Source organism: Salmo salar, chromosome ssa21 (assembly GCF_905237065.1).
Source record: "Salmo salar chromosome ssa21, Ssal_v3.1, whole genome shotgun sequence".
NCBI classification, from domain to species: domain Eukaryota; kingdom Metazoa; phylum Chordata; class Actinopteri; order Salmoniformes; family Salmonidae; genus Salmo; species Salmo salar.
In genome coordinates this window covers 26263453-26291143 of record NC_059462.1, presented here as the reverse complement: position 1 = coordinate 26291143, position 27691 = coordinate 26263453, and the positions used below count along the sequence as shown (strand labels likewise).

General features: G+C 41.3%; 2 protein-coding genes across 3 annotated transcripts in view; both read left to right on the top strand.

Moving 5' to 3' along the window:
* Positions 1-390: 390 nt before the first annotated feature.
* Positions 391-1920, top strand: g12 (Gastrulation-specific protein G12). The gene is given in 1 exon segment (NM_001141828.1): positions 391-1920. A coding segment is annotated over 1 exon segment (477 nt). The 5' UTR covers positions 391-606; the 3' UTR covers positions 1084-1920.
* A 9164-nt stretch (positions 1921-11084) lies between these two features.
* Positions 11085-27691, top strand: part of si:dkey-100n23.5 (cyclic AMP receptor-like protein A) — a 103278-nt gene continuing 86671 nt past the window's right edge. The window contains exons 1-2 of one of the 2 annotated variants that reach the window (XM_014164938.2): positions 11085-11278; positions 25839-25891. In XM_014164938.2, coding sequence (XP_014020413.1) covers positions 11195-11278; positions 25839-25891 — 137 coding nt within the window. In that variant the 5' untranslated portion in view covers positions 11085-11194. The remainder of the gene's footprint in view (positions 11279-25838; positions 25892-27691) is intronic. The other variant, XM_014164939.2, reaches the window with a different exon arrangement.

Below are 27691 nucleotides of genomic sequence, written 5' to 3'. Positions count from 1 at the left end.
GAAGTTTGAATTCGATTGCAATGTAAACTATAATTCGTTTTTATTGTGCTTGGTGTGTGAATGTTTTGAGAAAGCTCACTATAAACCATTGTGTTGCGTTTGAGTGGCTGATGCGCAACACAGGCTGACAATTGCGCGGACATAGAGCCTCCTATCATTTGGTTTGCAGGGACTGGGCACTGGGCAGGGGCCGGATAGTAGGCCTATCGCTACTGGGAAGCCAATCCCCTTCATGCAAACTATGCCAGCATGTTTTTTCTGTCTGTGTGCTAGCTCATTGGAGTCCGGTTACTGTAGAGGAAGAATATTCCTGACAAACAGGTTCTGGGCACGCCCTTAGACACGAACCCACCTGCTCTATAAAGATCCGACCGGGGACCAGTAAGAGTCAGGACAGAAACGAAAAGAAGAAGGAATAGGTAAAAGAAGAAACGAGAACAACTACCAAACTCTCTTCATAGCTCCGTTTAATAATTGAATACAAAAGGACCAGCCGCTTTCCAAAGCCGATTAGAAAGTAGAAGAAGAAACGAACTATCCAGCTCTGGTTGACAGTTATACATTTCATTTCTAAAACAAGTTCAACAATTAACAACAGTCGCCAAGATGATGCAGATCTCAGAATCCCACCTGCAGAAGAACTCCCTGTTCAACTCCATGAACCGCTTCATCGGTGCCGTCAACAACATGGACCAGACGGTGATGGTGCCCAGCCTGCTGCGGGACGTCCCCCTTGAAGAGGAGAGGGAGGTGGCCGCCCTGAAAAGCTCGGGAAACAGCGACATCGAGGACGGCGACATGTACAGCTACTACCAGTTGCTCAAGTCTATCCGTTGCGACATTGAGTGGGGAGTGATGCGCGCCGAGGAAGCCAAGAAGCGAAAGGAGAGCCGGGCTTCCATCTCTCGGATGGATTCAGCGGAGGAAGATTCTGAGGTGTCGTCAGAGGAAGACGAGGATAACCTGCAGAAGCAGTTCCAGTTCCACATGACGGGGCTCCACGGTGTGCTGTCCAAGCTGACGCAACAGGCCAACACCCTGACCAACCGCTACAAGCAGGAGATCGGCATTGGATGCTACTAAAATGCAGCGCAACGATGGTCCCCGATGATCGATTCTCATTCCCTGATGTTCGATTGTGTATTATTTAGCGGAAATGAGGTGAACTGAATTGAATAGTCTATAACTGATGAAATTCCTTTGAATGGACGGAGAGAGAGAAAAAATAAGAGAGACATGTGGTATTATTTTACCTTTGTGGTATATTGTGTTGATCCAAAGTAATGTTGTGGTTGACCTGCTATGTGGTATATCCTGGTTACACTACACCTGTTTGCACTGATTTTTTACGACCATGTCTATGTTTTATGCACGGTGTTCAATGGCGCCCCATGCCTTCAGCTCAAGTGACACAGATAATGCATATGTATACAGTTATTTAATATTGATGTATTTAACTTGTTACCTCGCACTGTATGTTTGAGAGCTGTATATTTCAAGGTTGAAGAAGTGCATGACCTCAGACATTTGGCTATATTTTTTTACTTCCTAGTAAGTGGAAATGAGCATAGGCTTTAGCATGTCTAATATTGCCAGTGTGTCAAATAGTCTGTACAGGTCTTGTATTTTTCTTTATTGTTATGTTTCTTTATTATGTGCTTAGCTAAATGGAGGAGGCTTGATAAATTCTTCCCTATGATCCCATTGCCCCCCTATATGACCAATGAACTGAAATCAACTGATTGTTCTTCTGCATAGAGAATAATGAAGGATTCCAAGAGGTCATGTTAATATGTTGCTGTTGCCATGGTATTTATGGAGAGGTGAAACTCCATAAGCCATTATTTTTGTATGTACTATATTATGTTTTTGTATTGAAGATTCTGCATTTGTACTGAGAATTAAACTTTTGTATAAATGAAATGAAGTTGTTATGCAAGTTCTTTGCCTGTAGCAACACTTCACCTAGAATGTTGTGGAACAGGCAGGGGTGAAAATCTGATATCAACTTTGGAGGGGACAATTACATGACATTTTCTCAAGAGCAATTCCTGAGGGGGACACCAAAAGTAGTGCTGTAACACATAGCCTACATTGTAATATGGTAAATGTATATTGAGGAACCAAAGAAATAAGGTGTTTGCCGTACTCCTAACTACCGGTACCCAAAACTACACAACTAATCACAACAGCAATACCATTGCCTTTAACAAATCTTAGTTCAGTCACCAGTTTAAGTTGAGAGTGGGGGTATCCATGGCATTTTCCAATTATGTTCCTATTTTACAAGTAAAAAAAATTGAGAACCTTTCATAATGTTGCCAAACAAAGACTCAACAAACTTACCTGAGACTCCCTGTCTCTGCCAGTCTGTCCCTGCATATCTGTCCCCAACTCTGCTGTCTGTGTGCCATCTGTTGCCTGCTCTGCCTAATGACATCATTGTGAAACATTTCCATTAGAATTTCATTTCTTTCTTATGAACATTTTATCAACTAGTCTTTGAGATATTAGGCTACTAGGGTTCTTACTATGCGTTTTGGTGTATTGAAAAATACTCTGATGTCCGTCTTTTATTTTTCTGCCATTTTTCTACCTGGCTGGCTGGCTAGCTACACACACACACACAGTGTGTAGGTTATTTACAGTAGGAGATGGGCTTCTATCATCTTATCTTTTATCATTCTATTTGGGCTTCGATCTAAAAGGTAGCTAGCAAATGTGAAACGGATTAAAATGACAAGAGTTGACAGCTGTATGAGTTCACTATTTACACAACATATGCTGCAACCTTTTGTAATTTTAATAGTTTGTTTCATATTGGCTGGCTTCCAACAATAGCTGAATTTGCAAAGCTAGCGAGCACCAATTCCGTTTCAGTGGTGTTTGCTATAATCTTTGCTACCCGGGTTAAATAAAGGTGAAATAAAATAAATAAATAAAAGTTCCCTTGCAACAATTTAGCTTTTGTAACGAGACCATTAAATGTATTTAAGACAATGGTAGAAGAGAGTGTAGTTCTGTTCAGTTTGGACTTCAGTTTATCGCTAACCTTATCACAGGAATTTTGAAGCACTAATTTACATCATCTGCATGCTGATCTTGGAATAAATTGACGATAGCAAAGATTCCATCTTTGACGAGGCCACATAAATGGAATAGGTACTAGCTAGCTTAATAGTTAATATTTGCGCGCTAGCTCTGCATATTCAGCTAGTGTGTGTGCGCGATTGACTGGATTAACCTCACGTCAGTTACGTTCATTGAGTGCCTTTCAGACAGTAGATACGACCCCTCTGTTACCTTGCCAACTAAGGAACTGGCAGTGGATCAAACCATTGTGAGGCAAAGGGGGGGGTCGCAATCTTTTGAAACTTAAAAATGCGCTATTAAGTGTCTATAATCAGCACAATTGCTTTCATTGCGTATTATTAATATTATTTAAATTACATAGTTATGTTTCAGTGATATATTGGGGGGGACAAATCATATTTTCCCCAGGATGGGGGGGTCGTGATTTCCGCCCCTGGGAACAGGATTATAATTGCAACAGCCATCATCCTCCAACTGGCCCCAATACATTTCAACCAGTGTTTGACATTTCCCTAACATTTAATATTTGTCCAGGGATCACTCCATCTTATGTTCATATGTACATGTTTCTATACAATCCCTATTCACCCTATACAAATACTTAAAGGCATACAAAGGCAGAGTGAATCTGAAACATATATCCACTTGTCTAACATAAACTTAAAGCACACAGAAACTCATAGGTTCCACTAAAGATACAAAACAAACATATTTTGATAAACATGCATTAAAATTGCTCATATTGAAGTACAAGTAATCAAGTAAGAAGGAATCATGAAAGTGTGAATCTGTTCTCAGCTACAGTAGCTGCATATGCTGCATCCATCCATCCAGCTCAGATTCAAGGAATTTGCAGGTCATTGAAATAAACCCCTCTGTTCTGTATGCAAGGTCATGAAACATCCACTGACTATTATGACCATGCAAATACAGCTCCCAAGAGTACATTTTTATATTTCTTTTGACATTTTAGTAATTTAGCAGACACTCTTATCTAGAGCGACGTACAGTTAGTGCATTCTTCTTAAGATAGCTTGGTGAGACAACTACATATCACAGCTGTAGGAAGTACATTTTTCCAGAGTAAAGAACTTATCAGCATCTTAGCTTCAGGGGGAAGCTCGTTCCACCATTGGGGTGCCAGGATAGAGAAGAGCTTTGACTGGGCTGAGCGGGAGCTGACCCCCGCTGACGGCCAAGAGACCAGAGGTGGCAGGACGGTGTGCTCAGGTTGGTGTGTAGGGTTTGAGCATAGCCTGAAGGTAGTTTTTCTTAGCTTTTGAGATAGTGAGATGTTTAGTTCACACATCAAATCAAATTGAATCTGTTACATGCTTCGTAAACAACAAGTGTAGGCTAACAGTGAAATGCTTACCTACGGACCCTTCCCAACAATGCATAGAGAAAGAAAATAGATAAATAATAGAACATTAATAAGATGTAATAATGAATACACAATGAGTAATGATAACTTGGCTATATACACAAGGTACCAGTACAGAGTCTATGTACAGTGGTACAAGGTAATTGAAGTAGATACATAAGCACTAAGGCATGAGTGTGTGTGGTATATGGCCAATATACCACAGCTAAGGGCTGTTCTTGTGTACAACGCAAATCGGAGTGCCTGTATACAGCCTTTAGCCGTGGTATATTGGCCGTATAGCACATACCCCTGAGATGCCTTATTGCTATTATAAACTGGTTACCAAGGTAATTAGAGCAGTAAAAATAAAGGTTTGTCATAAATGTGATTATATATGGTCTGATTGTCACGACTTCCGCCGAAGTTGGTCCCTCTCCTTGTTCGGGCGGCGTTCGGCGGTTGACGTCACCGACCTTCTAGCCATCGCCGATCCACTTTTCATTTTCCATTGGTTTTGTCTTGTCTTCCATCACACCTGGTTCCAATTCCATCAATTACATGTTGTGTATTTAACCCTCTGTTCCCCCCATGTCCTTGTCCGTAATTGTTTGTTGTAGTGCTTGTGCATGGTATGCTGGTATTTACCGGGGTTTGTTTCACCCATTTATTGTATTGTTCTGTTGACGGTGGTTTATGGTTATTAAACACAACCGTTGTAAATCCGTTTCCGCTCTCCTGCACCTGACTTCTCTGCCGCCAGTAGCATCGCATTACACTGATATACCACAGATGTCAGCCAATCAGCATTCAGGGCTCGAAACACCCAGTTTACAAGTACATTTGTAAACTGGGTGGTTTGAGCCCTGAGTGCTGATTGGCCGAAAACCGTTGGATATCACGTATACCACGGGTATGACAAAACATTTATTTGTATTGCTCTAATTACGTTGGTAACGTTGGAGGCTGGGGATTGTTACTAGGCAACAATCCAGTTTCTTATTACTGAAAGAGCACCTTTACTTTATCACGAAAGCACTTGGACTTTGAAAACTTGACAGTTGTAAGTTATTTATCAATGGAAGTATTATGAACTATAACTCGGGTTGTCATGGGTGAGATAGCTGGGGGTGTTGTGGTGGTAAAAGACATATAGAGGTACATTGATTGGAGAGCGCATCATGCAGAGAGCTATGTGTGCAGTATACTGTATATGACTCTGGGCTCATGGCATGGCTTTGCATGTATCCAAAACGCATGTTATTTTCCTTCGACATACATGTCCACTTATCTGAAATGATAGTGTTTCAACGTGTCACGGTTGTCGTAGGATGAAGGAGTGGACCAAAGTGCAGCGTGATTATCGTTCCACATATTTTATTGAACTGTGAAACTATGCAATACATACAAAATAAACTGAATGAACAAAAACAAACCGTGACGAAGCGTTAACATAGACTTACTCAAAATCAATCTCCCACAAACCCAGGTGGGAAAAACACTTAAGTATGATCTCCAATTAGAGATAATGATGACCAGCTGCCTCTAATTGGAGATCATCCCAAACAAAACCCAACATAGAAATACAAAACTAGAACATAACAACATAGAAAATCTAAACTAGAAAAAAACCTGTCACGCCCTGACCTACTCTACCATAGAAAATAACAGCTTTCTATGGTCAGGACGTGACACAACGTGGATATAATTTGCTTGGATATGCTATTCAATTTTCCATAGGAAAATGGGAAATGCACTGGATTAACTGAGAACAGTAATGCTGACAGGGAAACACTTCAGGCTCACAAAAACACAAGACTTTCTAATACGTTTTTCTAATATAAAAACAGTATAAAAGAAATGGTCCAGTGTTTGTCTCTACAGTTGTAACGTGGGTCGTCTAATGGGGCCCAAGACGCGGTGTGTGACGTGCTCATATTTACTTTTATTAAACTTTAAATCAACAAAAACAACAAACGACCGTAAACAGTCCCGTCAGGTGCAACATACACAAAACAGGAAACAACCACCCACAAAACACAGGAAGAAAACACCCCTACTAAATAGGACCTTCAATTAGAGGCAACGAGGAACAGCTGCCTCCAATTGAAGGTCAACCCAAGAAACTAAACATAGAAATAGACATACTAGAATAAACATAGAAATATACTAACATAGAACATAAGCCAAAAACCCCGAAACACATAAAACAAACACCCCCTGCCACGCCCTGACCAAACTATAATAACAAATAATCCCCTTTACTGGTCAGGACGTGAAAACAGTGCAGTATTCAGACCCCTTTACTTTTTCCACATTTTGTAATGTTACAGCCTTATTCTAAAAGGGATTCAATAGTTTTTTCCCTTATCAATCTACACACAATACCCCATAATGACAAAGCAAAAAGTGGTTTTCAGATTTTTGGGGGGGGGGAAACAACGACTGAAATATCACATTTACATTTGTATTCAGACCCTTTGCTCAGTACTTTGTTGAAGCACGTTTGGCAGCGATTAGAGCCTCAAGTCTTCTTGGGTATGACGCTACAAGCTTGGCACAAATGTATTTGGGGAGTTTCTCCCATTCTTCTCTGCAGATCCTCTCAAGCTCTGTCAGGTTGGATGGGGAGCGTCGCTGCACATCTATTCTTAGGTCTCTCCAGAGATGTTCGATCGCGTTCAAGTCCGGGCTCTTTCCCTCAATCCTTAATCCCGACTAGTCTCCCAGTCCCTGCTGCTGAAAAACATCTCCACAGCATGATGCTCACACCACCATGCTTCACCGTAGGGATGGTGCCAGGTTTCTTCCAGACATGACGCTTGGGATTCAGGCCAAAGAGTTAATATTAGTTTCATCAGACCAGAGAATCTTGTTTCTCATGGTCTGAGAGTCTTTAGGTGCTGGCTGTCGTGTGCCTTTTACTGAGGAGTGGCTTCCATCTGGCCACTCTACAGTAAAGGCCTGATTGGTGGAGTGCTGCAGAGATGGTTGTCCTTTTGGAAGTTTCTCCAATCTCCACAGAGGAACTCTAGAGTTCTGTCAGAGTGACCATCGGGTTCTTGGTCACCTCCCTGACCAAGGCCCTTCTCCCCTGATTGCTCAGTTTGGCCGGGTGGCCAGCTCTAGGAAGAGTCTTGGTGGTTCCAAACTTCTTCCATTTAAGAATGATGGCGGCCAATGTGTTCTTGGGGACCTTCAATGCTGCAGACATGTTTTGATACCCTTCCCCAGATCTGTTACTCGTCACAATCCTGTATCGGAGCTCTACAGACAATTCCTTCGACCTCATGGCTTAGGTTTTTGATTTGACATGCACTGTCAACTGTGGGACGTTATATAGACAGGTTTGTGACTTTCTAAATAATGTCCAAACAATTGAATTTACCAAAAAATTCTACAATCCTGTTTTCGCTTACTCATTATGGGGTATTGTGTGTAGATTGATGAGGAATAAATGTAATTTAATCAATTTTAGAATAAGGCTGTAACGTAACAAAATGTGGAAAAAGTCAAGGGGTCTGAATACTTTCCGAGCAAACTGATCAATTTGATCATTATGTTTGTAAATGTAAATGTAAATGTTTATTGTCCCACACCTAACATACTTTTATTGCAAATTGCAAATAAACTTCACATTATAACACAGCATTACAGTCATAGGATATTCAATATTGTGTGCTACAAATGTGTTAGGGAGCAGGTGTCACTGAGTGACAGGCGAGGAGGAATGTAGGTGTGTGTGTGTGGTGTCTGTGTAGTGTGTGTGTTTCTTCTGTTTTGTCCCATTGTAACCTCATCTCTAGGGAACTGAGACAGAGGCATGTCAGTGTTGCCTCATCGTTCCCAGGGTGTGACAGTCTCTGAAGCTCTGAAGCCACCATTGGTGATGGGTGCAGCTGGGGCTTAGTGGCAACAATGGGCCTCTCTACACATATTTCACACACACACACGCACGCACACGCACACACGCACACAGACACACACACAGACACACACAGAGACACACACACACACACACACACACACACACACACACACACACACACACACACACACACACACACACACACACACACACACACACACACACACACACACACACACACACACACACACACACACACACACAAACAAAGGGGCACCTATCACAGACAAACACAGACCTTATTACACAATAAAACTAAACTAAATCAATCGTAAACTGACAATATTACCTTGTACTTACCATATATCCATATATCCACATACATACATATTCACATACAAAAGCACACAGAACTGCTGCATATCGAAAGACTGAATCTTCATTACAGGTTTCTGAAAATGTCTTTGGCATGAGGTCAGCACCAACTCTGTTTTCGAGTCCCACCCCTACAGCAGATTCCATTGTGGTGAAGCACAATAGCATTGAACAGAACAGAACCAGTTTAAGTCTAGATACCGAGAGCAACACCTCTTACCCATTGGCAAATACCTAAAGACATGCTGTGCCTTTACAGCTGTCACACCCCACACAGTATTCTTCCTCCTACTATCTCTCTAATTAGTGTTGCAACATGTGGGTTTTGCTCTCCTCTGGGTTCCTCATCATGATGCCACTTCTCTGTCACCTATCCCTTTTCAGGCCAAAGGTATAGCTAAATTGCTCTGTTTGTGTTTGATAATAAAATGTATGTATTTAGTTTTTAAAACATCCTCAGTGATAATGATAACAACTTGTTATTATCGGCTAGCAGCTATCTCACCTCTTCTGTAAAATGTTGCAGTTGTTATAGCACTGGCAGGTCCTAAAAATGCATGGCTTACACCTTGAAGGGTGTTTTGCATTTCAAGGGACAGGGAAGAAATTAATTTCAAGGAAATCATTTCAAGGTTAATTACATGGTAATAACCAGTTGGGTGAATGTGAGGTTAGCCTGAAGTAGAATAGCATGGTACATTTAAGTATACCGTTTTACTGTATTCTAAAATGAGAACGTGTGGAGGAAGTTTGCATAAGAAAACCAGATAAGTTGGTTCAAGATTTACAACCTCAATATTTATAACAAATGAGGGTGACTCTTGATTTTGCCATATGCCTGGCTGGCCACCAGCCTTTACCTCTTGCACATGCATGAAGATAGACATACATCATACTGACAAGTATAATTTCATGTGAAAGGGTTAGCTACAGTCTGCTTAAGAAGAGAGAACCTCATCTCAAGGGTCAATACCAATAAAGTATTGTATATAAGCCCTAGATTGCTGATGTTATGTATTGGTCATTGAGAGGCTTTGAAGCCACCTGTCAGCCATCTTGGCACTCCTCAGTAGGAGTAGTCATCCATAGGAATGAATGGAATTCTACAGTATTTCAATGAAATGTTTCAAAGATAAAATTAAATGTATTTAAGTTCTTCGCATTCATTGCCATGGTTGCCATTAAGTTTGCTGACGACACAACAGTGGTAGGCCTGATCACCGACAACGATGAGACAGCCTATAGGGAGGAGGTCTTTAGAACTGGCAGTGTGCTGCCAGGTCAACAACCTCTCCCTCAACGTGAGCAAGACAAAGGAGCTGATCGTGGACTACAGGAAAAGGCGGGCCAAACAGGCCCCCATTAACATCGACTGGTCTGTAGTGGAGCGGGTTGAGAGTTTCAAGTTCCTTGGTGTCCACATCACCAACGAACTATCATGGTCCAAACACACCAAGACAGTCGTGAAGAGGGCACGACAAAACCTTTTCCCCCTCAGGAGACTGAAAAGATTTGGCATGGGTTCCCAGATCCTCAAAAAGTTCTACAGCTGCACCATCGAGAGCATCCTGACTGGTTGATTCACTGCCTGGTATAGCAACTGCTCGGGATCTGAGCGTAAGGCATTACAGAGGGTAGTGCGTACGGCCCAGTACATCACTGGGGCCAAGCATCCTGCCATCCAGGACCTATATAATAGGCGGTGTCAGAGGAAATCCCATAAAATTGTCAGAGACTCCAGTCACCCAAGTCATAGACTGGTTCTCTGCTACCGCACAGCAAGCGGTACCGGAGCGCTAAGTCTAGGATCAAAAGGCTCCTTAACAGCTTCTATCCCCAGGCCATAAGACTGCTGAACAATTAATCAAATGACCACCAGACTATTTACATTGATCCCCCTCCATTTGTTTTGTACACTGCTCCTACTCGCTGTTATTATCTATGCATAGTCACTTCACCCCTACCTACATGTACAAATTACCTCAACTAACCTGTACCTCGCACACTGACTCGGTACCCCCTGTATATAGCCATGTTATTGTAATTTTATTGTGTTACTTTTTATAATTGTTTTACTTTCGTTTATTTGGTAAATATTTTCTTAACTCTTCTTGAACTGCACTGTTGGTTAATCAGTTAGGGTCAAAGTAGTGGAATGGGGTGGTGAATTTAAGTTTTTATGAAATAGTGGTATATAGGTGTAGGGTTAGTGGTGCAATTGTTTCCTTTTCCCAATTCCTTTTATTTTTGTATAATAAAAATGTCCAAATGTCACGTGTCGACCACGCACTACCGCACAGTAGGTGGCGGCATGAACAAACAAAATGTTCGAACGACATAATACCAAAGAAGAAGATCTCTTTGCGTTTGCAGCGTCCATTCTGTTTGTCCTTAGCCATGTACTGTAGCTAGCTAGGAAGTTGATGTCATCAAGTTTCACATGATGTGTTGCGACGTCCAAACATCAAAACATTGCTAGCAAATTGTAAAAAGAAATGGATAGTAACAATATAATTCCATTAAATAACGACAGTAGACGCTGTATTTTCTTTAATACAGATTCTGACGACTATCGATGTGTAAGTAGCTTCGTACAGTACCTACCTAACAACAATATGCAATGGGCATGGGGAGATAACCAGTTATCTAGCTAGCATGCTAACTGTTGCATTTTTGTTGACAGATCCATCGTTTATTCTAACCGTCTGTGTTTACCAGTAATACACGTGACTAGTGCTGGCAGCTTTAAGCAATTCATTTGTTACTTATCTGGTCGGCTGGTTAGTGACCGACTGGTATTAAAATGGGTGCCATACTATAGGTAGTTGTTTGGTTAGCTAATATCATGCTGGCTAACAACTTGTGTATGCTGGCCAAGTGTGGCATTGGTGTTGTCATTTCCTTTGACTGACTGAGTTATGACAAGTGAGTAGCAAGCTTTGTTTTTTCTTTTGACAGCTGAAAATGTTGGTTAACCATAATTCCTTATCATAATGTGATAGCTGGTGTTCACTGGCTCCCTATGGTGTGTGTGTTTGGTATCTTACTGAGTACATTTACATGCACACTAATAATTCGATATTAAACTGATTATGACAGTCATGTAAACACCATACTCTGCTTATCTTAATCGGCATAAGGTCATAATCGAAGTAAGTATACACCGATTAAAACACCTGGTTTTCTGAACAATCTTATTTGGACATCTTAATTGGCGTTCCAGTGATGCATTTGATCTGCGCATGTGCCAGCCTCGGGTAACGTTAGCGCAAACTTCCCTCTTAAAGCTAATTTATGCTTGATCCGAAAATGTCGGAGATGCCATATGGATGGTGTGACGCAATTGCAGAGCCTCCGTAGTCATGCAGGGGCCAAAATGACCTCCGTATCCGCTCAAATATTGTAACAATAAGGAGGGCTCCGTAAAGCTCCACATTGACATGATTGGTTGGCATAAGTTTCTGTATAAACACAAACTCACTTCCTTGACAACTTCATTCACAACAGTTCTGCGCTGCTCCACGAAGCGCAAGAAGGATGAATACCCTGACTTCTTTAGAGGCCACATCACCGTAAATGTTGCACGGCCAATGCAGACGACAGATTGACCATGCAGCGCCTTTTACCCGCGAGTGAAGTATGCATCTTATAATTCGTTTTCACGTTTGTCAAAAGTCCCATCAGTAGGTTTATTTAATGAAAACAGGATTATTAGGGAAATCTTTCTTGCAAACCATGTATACTTTTTAAACTACCTATTATATTAACCTGACTATCCACAATAATGTCATTGTTGTGTGCGCATGTAACCGTGCTCACTCTCTCTCTCTTATAATTGTGTTCTAATGGTACAGAATATCATCAGCAGTGGTCATTTCCTCAGTATCAGCGCACTGATGCTACACACACTGGGCACACTATGGGCAGTGCTGGAAAGCATTGCAATCAGATCCAAAATTGTATGTGTGTCTTAATGTCTGTCTTTGTATGTAGGCTATTGAAACAGCATCTCACACAAAACACCTGGCTCAAAGTTGTCATCGGGTGTATATAGACAGAAAAAGCAATCACCTAATTTACACATGAACAATAGAGTAATGGCTTTGCAATCTGATCCAATGTTTTATGATTTGTGCGTATGTTTCTATGGTCTGTCTGTGTGTCCATCTTCTTATTGTCTGTATCTAAAGGTATCTCATATGAACCACCCGGCTCGGCTCCAAGTTGTCATCAGGTGTAGACAGACAGACAGTGCAGTGGCCTACTTTACACAGGAATGCTGCAGTAATGTTGTCCAGCCAAGAGCCCACATAAACCACTGTTTGGCAGACATGCAATCGCTCCCAACCGACACCGGAAGCTGTCTTCCTTATCAGCCAACCTTGTTAAAGATGCCCAGTTACTAAATAGGCCTAGATCAAAATCTGTCACAGAATTAACAGATCTTTTGTCAGATGAAAAGTAGGCCTAATAGGCTAACCCATATATAGGGCATTTGATTTTTCAATCATTAAATTTAAATTTCTAATCACTTCCTGAATTTACTGGATCAAAATAGAATCAACCCCAACCCGGATACACATTTTGCACAGATGCAAACATACAGTGGCTTGTGAAAGTATTCACCCCCTTGGCATTTTTCCTATTTTGTTGCCTTACAACCTGGAATTAAAATGGATTTTTGGGGGGTTTGTATCATTTGATTTACACAGCATGCCTACCACTTTGAAGATGCAAAATCTTTTTTCTTGTGAAACAAACAAGAAATAAGACAAAAAAACAGAACTTGAGCGTGTATAACTATTCATCCCCATACTTTGTAGAGCCACCTTTTGCAACAATTACAGCTGCAAGTCTCTTGGGGTATGTCTAGACTCTGGGATTTTTGCCCATTCTTCAAGGCAAAACTGCTCCAGCTCCTTCAAGTTGGATGGGTTCCACTGGTGTACAGCAATCTTTAAGTCATACCACAGATTCTCAATTGGATTGAGTTCTGGTCTTTGACTAGGCCATTTCAAGACATTTAAATGTTTCCCCTTGAACCACTCGAGTGTTGCTTTAGCAGGATGCTTAGGGTCATTGTCCTGCTGGAAGATGAACCTCCATCCCTTTCTCAAATCTCTGGAAGACTGAAACAGGTTTCCCTCAAGAATTTCCCTGTATTTAGCGCCATCCATCATTCCTTCAATTCAGACCAGTTTCTCAGTCCCTACCAATGAAAGACATGCCCACAGCATGATCCTGCCACCACCATGCTTCACTGTGGGGATGGTGTTCTCGGGGTGATGCGAGGTGTTGGGTTTGCGCCAGACATAACGTTTTCCTTGATGGCCAAAAAGCTCAATTTTATTATCATCTGACCAGAGGACCTTCTTCCATATGTTTGGGGCGTCTCCCACATGCCTTTTGGCAAACACAAAATATGTTTACTTATTTTTTTCATTAAGCAATGGCTTTTTTTCTGGCCACTCTTCCGTAAAGCCCAGCTCTGTGGAGTGTATGGCTTAAAGTGGTCCTATGGACAGATACTCCAATCTCTGCTGTAGAGCTTTGCAGCTCCTTCAGGGTTATCTTTGGTCTCTTTGTTGCCTCTGATTAATGCCCTCCTTGTCTGGTCTGTGAGTTTTAGTGGGTGGCCCTCTCTTGGCAGGTTTGTTGTGGTCCCATATTCTTTCCATTTTTGAATAATGGATTTAGTGGTGCTCCGTGGGATGTTCAAAGTTTCGGATATTTTTGATAACCCAACCCTGATCTGTACTTCTCCACAAATTTGTCCCTGAACTGTTTAGCGAGCTCTTTGGTCTTCATGGTGCCGCTTGCTTGGTGGTGCCCCTTGCTTTGTGGTGTTGCAGACTCTGGGGCCCTTCAGAACAGGTGTGTGTATATATACCGTTGAAGTCGGAAGTTTACATACACTTAGGTTGGAGTCATTAAAACTAATTTTTCAACCACTCCACACATTTCTTGTTAACAAACTATAGTTTTGGCAAGTCGGTTAGGACATCTACTTTGTGCATGACACAAGTCATTTTTCCAAAAATTGTTTACAGACAGATTATTTCACTTATAATTCACTGTATCACAATTCCAGTGGGTAAGAAGTTTACATGCACTAAGTTGACTGTGCCTTTAAAAACCTTGGAAAATTCCAGAAAATGATGTCATGGCTTTAGAAGCTTCTGATAGGCTAATTGACATCATTTGAGTCAATTGGAGGTGTACCTGTGGATGTATTTCAAGGCCTACCTTCAAACTCAGTGCCTCTTTGCTTGACATCATGGGAGAATCAAAAGAAATCAGCCAAGACCTCAGAAAAAAAATTGTAGACCTCCACAAGTCTGGTTCATCCTTTGGAGCAATTTCCAAACGCCTGAAGGTACCACGTTCATCTGTACAAACAAGAGTACGCAAGTATAAACACCATGGGACCACACAGCCATCATACCGCTTAGGAAGGAGACGCGTTCTGTCTCCTAGAGATGAATGTACTTTGGTGCGAAAAGTGCAAATCAATCCCAGAACAACAAAGGACCTTGTGAAGATGCTGGAGGAAACAAGTACAAAAGTATCTATATCCACAGTGAAACGAGTCCTATATCGACATAACCTGAAAGGCCGCTCAGCAAGGAAAAAGCCACTGCTCCAAAACCGCCATAAAAAAGCCAGACAATGGTTTGCAACTGCACATGGGGACAAAGATTGTACTTTTTGGAGAATTGTCCGCTGGCCTGATGAAACAAAAATAGAACTGTTTGCCCATAATGACCATTGTTATGTTTGGAGGAAAAAGGGGGACACTTGCAAGCCGAAGAACACCATCCCAACCGTGAAGGATGGGGGTGGCGGCATCATGTTGTGGGGGTGCTTTGCTGCAGCAGGGACTGGTGCACTTCACAAAATAGATGGCATCATGAGGGAGGAAAAGTAGGTGGATATATTGAAGCAACATCTCAAGACATCAGTCAGGAAGTTAAAGCTTGGTCGCAAATCGGTCTTCCAAATAGACAATGACCCCAAGCATACTTCCAAAGTTGTGGCAAAATGGCTTAAGGACAACAAAGTCAAGGTATTGGAGTGGCCATCACAAAATCCTGACCTCAATCCCATAGAAAATTTGTGGGCAATACTGAAAAAGCGTGTGCGAGCAGGGAGGCCTAGAAAACTGACTCAGTTACAGCAGCTCTGTCAGGTGGAATAGGCCAAAATTCACCCAACTTATTGTGGGAAGCTTGTGGAAGGCTACTTGAAACGTTCAACCCAAGTTAAACAATTTAAATTCAATGCTACCAAATACTAATGTATGAGTGTATATAAACTTCTGACCCACTGGGAATGAGATCAAAGAAATAAAAGCTGAAATCAGTCTCTCTACTATTTTTCTGACATTTCACATTCTTAAAATAAAGTGGCGATCCTAACTGACGTAAGACAGGGAATTTTTACTAGGAAAACTGAGTTTAAATGTATTTGGCTAAGGTGTATGTAGACTTTAACTGTATACTGAGATCATGTGACAGATCGTGACGCTTAGATTGCACACAGGTGGACTTTATTTAAGTAATTATCTGACTTCTGGAGGTAATTGGTTGTTTAGGGGCTTATTTAGGGGCTTCATAGCAAAGGAGGTGAATACATATGCACGCACCACTTTTCCCAGTTTTTCTTTTCTGAAACAAGTTTTATTTTTATTTCATTTCACCAATTTGGACTATTTTGTGTATGTCCATTACTTGAAATCCAAATAAAAATCTATTTAAATTACGGGTTGTAATGTAACAAAATGGGAAAAACGCCAAGGGGTTGAATACTTTTGCAAGGCACTGTATTATGTAAATATGGCAATTAGGTGCGCAAATTAATTCATCCCGTGTTAGTTTTTACAGTAGGCCTTTATCCCATGGTCAAACAAAATAATGTGAAACTGAAAAAACTATAGTATTGGTAGGATAAGAAGTGTGTGTGTGTGGTTACTAGTTTGTAAACAAAGCCACAGTGTAAACATTGCAGTGGTGGGTGTGATTGAAATCTAGCGTCCCAGTTTCCCGATAGCGATGGAATTTAGGCTTACGAGTGTTTTAATGATGCATCGTTCCTACAACGGCCGAAGATGTAACACGCCTTTCACAAAACACCAAGCTGGGAGAACGTTTGCTAAGTGCGTCACGACGTGTCGATACTGATAGGATCGAAAGAAAAGCAACGCTGCTCTCAGATCAGCTTTCTCCAATAAAATCTTACCTTAACCTTCAAATTATTCCACAATACTGACGACGGATCAGCTTCTAGAGAGATATCTCCTATGGCTGCAAATATCGAGGCAGCTTTTTCTAATAGTTATAAGCATTGCCCTATAATTGACCTATAAAAATGCACTCAATCAAGATTAGGCACATCATTGCGCACTTCTTGTTACACATCATGAAAGATATTGAGGCAACATTTTCAGACCGTAGCCTACAATTACAAAAATATAACTACATTTAATTATCATAAAATGTATTTCAATGTGATTGAAATGCTATATATACAAAAGTATGTGGATACCCCTATAAATTTGTGGATCTGGCTATTTCAGCCACACCGTTGCTGACAGGTGTATAAAATCGAGCACCAAGCCATGCAATCTCCATAGACAAACATTGGCAGTAGAATGGCCTTACTGAAGAGCTTAGTAACTCAGCCACCTTTCCAACAAATCAGTTTGTCAAATTTCTGCCCTGCTAGAGTTGCCCCGGTCAACTGTAAGTGCTGTTATTGTGAAGTGGAAACGTCTAGGAGGAACAACGGCTCAGCCGCAAAGTGGTAGGCCACACAAGCTCACCGAACGGGACCACTGAGGGCTTGAAGAGCGTATTGTGTAAAAATCATCTGTCCTCGGTTGCAACACCCCCCACTAAGTTCCGAACTGCCTCTGGAAGCAACGTTAGTACAATAACTGTTAGTCGGGAGTTTTATGAAATGGGTTTCCGGGGCTGAGCAGTCGCACACAAGCCTAAGATCCCCATGCACCATGCCAAGCGTCGGCTGGAGTGGTGTAAAGCTCGCTGCCATTGGACTCTGGAGCAGTGGAAGTGATGAATCACGCTTCGCCATCTGTCAGTCCGACTGATGAATCTGGGTTTGGCGGATGCCAGGAGAACGCTACCTTCCCCAATGTATAGTGCCAACTGTAAAGTTTGGTGGAGGAGAAAGAATGGTCTGGGGCTGTTTTTCATGGTTCGGGCTAGGCTCCTTAGTTCCAATGAAGGGAAATGCTAATGCTACAGCATACAATGACATTCTAGACTATTCTGTGCTTCCAACTTTGTGGCAACAGTTTGTGGAAGGCCCTATCCTGTTTCAGCATGACAATGACTGTGCACAAAACGAGGTCCATACAGACATTTTGTCAAGATTGGTGTGGAAGAACTTGACTGGCCTGCACAGAACCCTGACCTCAACCCCATCGAACACCTTTGGGATGAATTGGAACGCCAACTGCGAGCCAGGTCTAATCGCCCAACATCAGTGCCCGACATCCCAAATGCTCTTGTGGCTGAATGGAAGCAAATCCCAGCAGCAATGTTCCAACATCTAGTGGAAAGCTTTCCTAGAAGAGTGGAGGCTGTTTAAGCAGCAAAGGGGGGACCAACTCCATATTAATGGCAATAATTTTGGAATGAGATGTTTGACGAGCAGTTGTACTTTTGGTCATGTAGTATACATGACCAAAAGTACAACTGCTCGTCAAACATCTCATTCCAAAATTATTGCCATTAATATGGAGTTGGTCCCCCCTTTGCTGCTAGATGCATGTATAAAAGGATGTAGCCTATACTGTATTTTTCTTTTAATGCAGTCATCTCAATTTTCATTTGAAGCATATTTTTATCCAGGGTTTGTAACAATTGCAAAGACATTGGTTACTTTGTATTTGAAGTGAACTTGGTTCTGGTGTTCTCGGCAGTCACAGGAAGACAAAACAACTTCTTGATTCTGTGTATAAAGTAATGCACAAAGCATCTAACTTAGCTGTTCTACGATTGGTCTGAGGTAGATAACAAGGGTCTTTACGTGCAACTTTAGTAACGATTGTTTTTGGAGACGGCTCTGATATAACGGTGAACTTAGGCTTAAAATGCTTTTGGGAAAACAGGCTCTGGTCTTCATTATTAATCAGGTTGAAAGCTCCCTGTGCATATCTCTCCCATGGGCAACACTGTCACTGTGGAAGGTCACTCACATCAGCCCTGTTCTGCCGACTGCAGTGCAGACGTGTGTGTGTGTGTGTGTGTGTGTGTGTGTGTGTGTGTGTGTCTTTGTCGTGTTTGTTCTATGATTCTCTCAGCCCCGAATGGAGGGCCCCTCAAGACGCTCGAGGGTGCTATTTCGCTGTTATGCATGCTTCACATTCTCAACTCTCTCTTTGTATCTGTCTCTCTCTCTTTCCCGCTCTCTCTGTCTCGGTTTGTCCCCTTCTCTGTTTTTGTGCATGTCTGTCTCTCTCTTTCTCTCTCTTCTTTCTCTTTCTCTCTCATGTTTATAGTTTGGATGCAAGCCAAAGAACATAGTCCTACAAAGGCCCTAGGTTATAAAAAAAAATGGATGCCATTGAAAAAAGGGCTCCCACAGTGACAGGTACATGCATCCTAATGTAAAACAGGTTTCCTCTAGGTTGATCCTTATCTCTCTGTTGTTTGTGTGCGTATGTCTACACTTTAGCAATGATTCTAATACTAACCTTCTGGTAGAGATGGAAAGGTTTCCCTAAAAACCTTCTCAGTTAAATGTTAACTACAAAGTAGCCTATGCCTTATGATTATTTGCGTCAATTCAGTAGCCATTTGTTTTGCAAACTCTGCAATCACATGAGCGCTACAGAAATATTGCTAACCAAACAACGGTCTCTGGCTGGTGCACACTTGAATTACTGTAAAGAATAACTACACCCAAAAATAGACATTCCTTAGATTATTCCCAGACCTCAAAAGTGGTCTGATGTGGTTTAAGCATTGTTGTGGACTAAGAACATCCAGGTTTTTTTGGGGGGGGGGGTTTAAGTGTGATTTTAGGAGCTCAAATTGGATCTCCAGCTGTCCCATAGTAATGAATGTGTCGTATCGGGACGAGACAGACAGGCAGGCAGCTGTTCTCAGCCAGTCGAAATCATGAATCAGCTGGCATCATTTTTATGGATATACAGTGCATTCGGAAAGTATTCAGACCCCTTTTCCACATTTTGTTTCGTTGCAGACTTTTTCTAAAATTGATGAAATGGTATATTTAATCCATCTACACACAATACCCCATACTCACAAAGCAAAAACAGGTTTTTAGAATTTTTTGCAAATGTGTTAAAAATAAAAAACAGATACCTTATTTACATAATTATTCAGACCCTTTGCTATGAGTCTCGAAATTGAGCTCAGGTGCATCCTGTTTCCATTGATCATACTTGAGATGTTTCTACAACTTGATTGGAGTCCACCTGTGGTAAATTCAATTGATTGGAAATGATTTGGAAAGGCACACACCTGTCTATATAAGGTCCCACAGTTGACAGTGCATGTCAGAGAAAAAACCAAGCCATGAGGTCTACGTAATTATCCGTAGAGCTCCAAGACAGGATTGTGTTGAGGCACAGATCTGGAGAAGGGTACCAAAACATTTCTGCAGCATTGAAGGTCCCCAAGAACACAGTGGCATCCATCATTCTTAGATTGAAGAAGTTTGGAACCACCAAGACTCTTCCTAGAGATGGCCACCCGGCCAAACTGAGTAATCAGGCGAGAAGGGTCTTGGTCAGGGAGGGTGACCAAGAACTCGATGGTCACTCTGACAGAGCTCCAGAGTTCCTCTGTGGAGATGGTTGACCTTCTGGAAGGTTCTCCCATCTCTGCAGCACTCCATCACTCAGGATTCTATGGTAGAGTGGCCAGATGAAAGCCACTCCTCAGTAAAAGGCACCTGACAGCCCGCTTGGAGTTTGCCAAAAGGCACCTAAAGGATGCCGCTGAAAAACATCCCCAAGCATGATGCTGCCACCACCATGCTTCACCGTAGGGATGGTGCCAGGTTTCCGCCAGACATGGCGTTTGGCATTCTGGCCAAAGAGCTCAATCTTTGGTTTCATCAGACCAGAGAATCTTGTGAATCCTGGGACCGGGAGACTAGTCAGGATCGAGGGAAAGATAAATGGAGCAACAGTACAGAGAAATCCTTGAGGGAAACCTGCTCCAGAGCGATCAGAACCTCAGACTGGGGCGAAGGTTGACCTTCCAACAGGGGAACGACCCTAAGCACACAGCCAAGGCAACGCAGGAGTGGCTTCGGGGCAAGTCTCTGAATGTCCTTGAGTGGCCCAGCCAGAGCCCAGAATTGAACGCGATCAAACATCTCTGGAGAGACCTGAAAATAGCTGTGCAGCGACACTCCCCATCCAACCTGACAGAGCTTGAGAGGATCTGCAGAGAAGAATGGGAGAAACTCCACAAATACACATGTGCCAAGCTTGTAGCATTATACCCAAGAAGACTCAAGGCTGTAATCGTTGTCAAAGGTGCTTCAACAAAGTACTGAGTAAAGGGTCTGAATACTTATGTAAATGCGATATTTCAGTTATTATTAAAAAGAAAGGGATTCGCATGAGCACCACAATGGCTATTCCACCAACACTCTACCAAGAATTTCCAGCACACAGCTTTGACCTACTACAGTAGCTATGTTGGTATTGTACTTCAAACTATGTGTAGGCAGGTTGCTTAGCAATCAAAACCTTTTCAAACAGCTTCATTCATACTCTTAGAGGAGGTGTTTCCAAAATAATGTGATTTGTACTGTATACAAGGTAAATTATTGGATTCTTCACACACCACAGTAAGACATTATCCCATTACGCAACCTTCTCATGCTTTTTTTAATTAAATGAAAGCAAGCTTTGCTTTTATACTTACAAGTCCATCAGGCTTGGTTGAGTTGTTTTGTCTTGTGGTAATGTGGTGCATGCATGTATTTCCTTAAACCTTTATTTTAGCAATACATGTCATTGAAAAATAATAATCATAATATCATTGTTTTTTGGTCAGTAGGTACCCAGCAAAACAACAGAACACAGTAGCTGTTGGACACAGTAGCTTAGATAGATAGAGCCTGTCTTCATTCCTGATTTCTGTAACTGTTAGCTCACCTGTTTAATATTGACATAAGCTCAGAACCACTTGTGTTTCGAACATGGTTCTGTTTTATCAATTGCTGTGCTGATCAGTGGACAGTTAATTACCAAAATGTATCTTAAAGTTGCAATATGTCACTTTTTGGGCGACCCGACCAAATTCACATGTGTGTTATAGATCGGTCAATCTCATTGAAAGCAAGTCTTAAGAAGCAGTAGATCTGTTCTATGTCCGCTATTTCTATGCTTCCCTTAAGTTACATTTTTTGTGTCTTTTACTTTCAGTTTTGTACACCAGCTTCAAACAGCTGAAAATACAATATTTTTGGTTATGGAAAATATATTTGTCACAGCTGTCGTTGAAGAGAGAATGGGACCAAGGCGCAGCGGGTTGCGTGCTCAACATATTTATTATACATAAATGTGAACACCACGGAAAAACAATAAACAAACTACCGACAGGAACAGAGAAGCAGGCTCAACAGAAGCAGTGCTCTCAAACAAATACCCACAAGTCAACAAACAAAACACACACCTATTTATAGGACTCCCAATCAGAGGCAACTAGAAACACCTGCCTCCAATTGAGAGTCCAGCACTCAACCTACACATAGAAAAACTAACCTAGAACATACCCATAGAAAACACACATAAACCAGTGACCAAAAAACCCCCGAAATACATAAATACACTACCCTCTGCCTCGTCCTGACCAAACTACAATAACAAAATATCCTCTATACTGGTCAGGACGTGACAATATTTCACAGGGATTTAGATTATTCTCTACACCAGGTATTCCCAAACTGGGGTATGCATATGGCAATGCCGTCGAGGGTACGCTAAATAAAAATATGATTCACATTGAAAAACTATATATTTATTTGTATTTTTTTTCTTCACATTTTCAAACAGTCATTCACATTTATATTTTCCAACGGGGCTATACATTTGGGTGAGGTTTCTTTCTCACCTGAGTAGCCTCGTTTCACAGCCAAAAATGTAATTAAACCATCTAGTGTTAAGAGAAATAATAACACAATGTCAAATACAGGTAGCCTAGTCAAATAATTAACATCCAATCACATTAACCGTTAATCTCTCGCGGGAATTCCATTAACGGTCCGTATGTAGCCAAACGTAGCTGCTGCTCGTTCCGTTTGCTCGAAAATGGATAAATGGATAAATGGTTAAAAAAAGTAAGGCCTGCGTCCATCAAGACACATACCAGTTCTACTGATAGTACTGCTACTACCAGCAGTACTACACCTGCACTTGTTGACGACACGAGTTGTTCTGCTTCCACGAGCACATCCTGTGCTAGCATCAGTAATTCTACATTTGTTAGCCCAGCTAGCACAGACTCGAACAGTTGTGAATCTGATGCAGCCAAAGAGCTACTGCCCCCTTACCCGGGAAAGCACCGAACAACAGACAGGAACTACAAGCCACGGGAGTTTTTTGAGCGAGAATTAAGACGACTTTCGAGTAGTAAGACATGTATAAAAGCAACAGGGTCTAGAAGCGTCTTATATGTTGAGCTACCGAGTGGCTAGGACAGGCAAGCTCCATACTATTGTGGAGGATTTAATTCTTCCTGCTGCCGTGGATATGACTGGGACAATGCTGGGGGAAAAGGGCCCAATAAACTATACAGACAATGTCTTCATCGAACAACACTGTTTCACAACGCATCAGTGACATGGCAGGAGATGTTTTGAAACAATTACTGCTTCGCATACAAGCCAGTGAATTATATGCGTTACAGCTGGATGAGTCAACAGACGTGGTGGGCATGGCACAGCTCCTGGTATATGTCCGTTACGTTTATGGGGGGTCAATTAAGGAAGACATCCTCTTCTGCAAACCACTGGAAACCAGGACAACTGGAGAGAATATTTTTTAAAGTACTGGACAGCTTTGTGACATCAAATGGACTTTGGTGGTCAAGATGTGTTGGTATCTGTACTGATGGTGCAAAAGCCATGACAGGAAGACATAGTGGAGTGGTAACGCACGTGTAAGCAGTTGTTCCCGACGCCACTTGGGTACACTGCAGCATCCACCGAGAGGCTCTTGCTGCCAAGGGAATGCCTGACAGCTTGAAAGACGTTTTGGACATTAGAGTGAAAATGGTTAACTTTGTTTAAGCAAGGCCCCTGAACTCTCGTGTATTTTCTGCACTATGCAATGATATGGGCAGCAACCATGTAACGCTTTTACAACAATCAGAAGTGCACTGGTTATCAAGGGGCAAAGTATCGACATGCTTTTTTAATTGAGAGAACTTTAAGCTTAAAGTTTTCTTTACTGACCATCATTTTCACTTGTCTGACCTCTTGCATGATGACGAGTTTCTCACACGACTGGCCTATCTGGGTGATGTTTTTTCTCGCCTGAATGATCTGAATCTAGGATTACAGGGACTATCCGCAACTATACTCAATGTGTGGGACAAAATTGAGGCTATGATTAAGAAGTTGGAGCTCTTCTCTGTCTGTATTAACAAGGACAACACACAGGTCTTTCCCTCATTATGATTGTTTTGTGTGCAAATGAACTCAAGCTTACAGACAATGTCAAATGTGATATAGCAAAGCTCCTGAGTGAGTTGGGTGCGCAATTACGCAGGTACTCTCCCTAAACTGATGACACAAACAACTGGATTCGTTATCCCTTTCATTCCCTGCCTCCAATCCACTTACCAATATCTGAACAAGAGAGCCTCATTGAAATTGCAACAAGCGGTTCTGTGAAAATGGAATTTAATCAGAAGCCACTGCCAGATTTCTGGATAGGGCTACGCTCAGAGTATTCTGTCTTGGCAAATTGTGCTGTTAGGACACTGATGCCTTTTGCAACCACGTACCTATGTGAGTGTTGATTCTCAGCCCTCACTAGCATGTAAACTAAATACAGACACAGACTGTGTATGGAAAAAGGTTTAAGACTGAGACTCTCTCCAATAACCCCCAACATTGCAGAGTTGTATGTTTCCTTTCAAGCACATCTTTCTCATTAACCTATGGTGAGTTATTCACCATTTTTTTATGAACAAATAAAGTTTACATGTAAGATGGCTAAATAAAGAGCAAAATTGTTGATTTATTATTTGTGCCCTTGTCCTATAAGAGCTCTTTGTCACTTCCAACGAGCCGGGTTGTGACAAAATCTGACACTCATTCTTATGTTTAATAAATGTATTGTATAGTGTGTGTTTGGCAGGCTTACAATGATGTCAAAAAACAATTTAGAGTGCGCTGAACCTGGTGCTAGAGGGGGTACGCAGTTGGAGGTTGAATGTTTGAAGGGGTACAGGACTATAAAAAGTTTGGGAACCACTGCTTTACACTACTTAATTGTTTGTCACATAAACTGAAATTTGGCAAACTTTGAATTTTAGCAACCAGGAAAAGGCGGAGCGATGTATGCATAGTGTATCTTTTAAAGTTATGTTTGTACTTGTACTTCTTTTTGCAATAAAGATGGTGACGCGACAATAATAGGCCTATATCTAAAAAATAATACAGCCAAATGATATACATATTTTTAATCGAAGTCCATTATCCCACCGAAGAGTATGAATTAGGCTGTTTGAAAAGGTTTTGATTGCTAAGCAACCTGCCTACACATAGTTTGAAGTACAATACCAACATAGCTATTATATTAGGTCAAAGCTGTGTGCTGGAAATTCTTGGTAGAGCATTGGTGGAATAGGCATTGTGGTGCTCATGTGAATTTGCTTTATTTTTCGATTTCAGACCAATGCCTACTTCTCACTTAAAACATTGTTTTTAGTTTTTAATTTCCATGGTTTTTACACTAGAATTTAAAGTTCTGTTAGAGGAACTGCACCCACTGATTTGTCTTAGTTTATTTACTTCCTATTAACACATAGGCTAGTTGTAGTAAATTCCAGTTAAAAAAAATACCACCTGAAACAGGATCGTAAAATAAAGCCATACCAAATGTTGTGTTCCCCTCCACAGGTGGTGATTCTCACAGTGAAGCGAGCCACAGGCACCTTCTCACTGATAGGATGGTGAGTATTACTTCAACCACCTTTTACATTATTACCCAATTAATCAAATAGCTATTCTTTATAAAGAGATTTAATTAAGATAATAAACCGATTGACATCTCTTGGCTTTGTTTCAAAGTAGCGTTCTTCAATCCTGGGGGACCTGCATTGTTTGTAGGCCTCAGTTCATCCCAGTACTCACTAGGCTTGGGCGATATACAGTTTATACCATATACCAGGGTATTTCAAAATACCAATGGTGTGTTTTCAGTAGAGGTCGACCGATTTTATGATTTTTCAACGCCGATACCGGTTATTGGAAGACCAAAAAAGCCGATGCCGATTTTAAAATATAAAAAAATTAATACAATTGATTTATTTGTAATAATGACAATTGCAACAATACTGAATGAACAGTTATTTTAACTTAATATAATACATCAATAAAATCAATTTAGCCTCAAATAAACAATGAAACATGTTCAATTTGGTTTAAATAATGCAAAAACAAAGTGTTGGAGAAGAAAGTAAAAGTGCAATATGTGCCATGTAAAAAGCTAACATTTAAGTTCCTTGCTCAGAACATGAGAACATATGAAAGCTGGTGGTTCCTTTTAACATGAGTCTTCAATATTCCCAGGTAAGAAGTTTTAGGTTGTAGTTATTATAGGACTATTTCTCTATACAATTTGTATTTCATATACCTTTGACTATGGGATGTTCTTATAGGCACTTTAGTATTGCCAGTGTAACAGTATAGCTTCCGTCCCTCTCCTCGCTCCTACCTTGGCTCGAACCAGGAACACATCGACAACAACCACCCTCGAAGCAGCATTACCCATGCAGAGCAAGGGGAACAACTACTCCAAGTCTCAGAGCGAGTGACATTTGAAACGCTATTAGCGCGCACCCTGCTAACTAGCTAGCCATTTCACATCGGTTACACCAGCCTAATCTCGGGAGTTGATAGGCTTGAAGTCATAAACAGCACAATGCTTGAAGCATTGCGAAGAGCTGCTGGCAAATGCACAAAAGTGCTGTTTGAATGAATGCTTACGAGCCTGCTGGTGCCTACCATTGCTCAGTCAGACTGCTCTATCAAATCATAGCATAATAGCACACAGAAATACGAGCCTTTGGTCATTAAAATGGTTGAATCCGGAAACTATCATTTCGAAAACGAAACGTTTATTCTTTCAGTGAAATACGGAACCGTTCTGTATTTTATCTAATGGATGGCATCCCTAAGTCTAAATATTGCTGTTACATTGCACAACCTTCAATGTTATGTTATAATTATGTACAATTCTGGCAAATTAATGGACTTCACACAGTTCGCAATGAGCCATGTGACCCAAACTGCTGCATATACCCTGACTCCTTGCACGGAACGCAAGAGAAGTGACACAGTTTCCCTAGTTATAAGAAATTCATGTTAGCAGGCAATATTAACTAAATATGCAGGTTTAAAAATATATACTTGTGTATTGATTTTAAAGAAAGGTGTTTATGGTTAGGTACATTGGTGCAACGACTTTTTTCGCAAATGCGCTTTTAACCTCTTGGGGCTAGGTGGGACGCTAGCGTGCCACCCGTGGTGCACTCCATCAACAGCAGGTGCATTTCAAGAGCGGCAAATTTGAATCCAAATAAATGTCAAAATTCAAATTTTTCAAAAATACAACTATGTTACACCATTTGAAAGATAAACATCTCCTTAATCTAACCACGTTTTACGATTTCAAAAAGGTTTTACGGCGAAAGCATAAATTTAGAGTATGTTAGGACAGTACATTTACAAGAGTTGTGTGTAATGTTTTG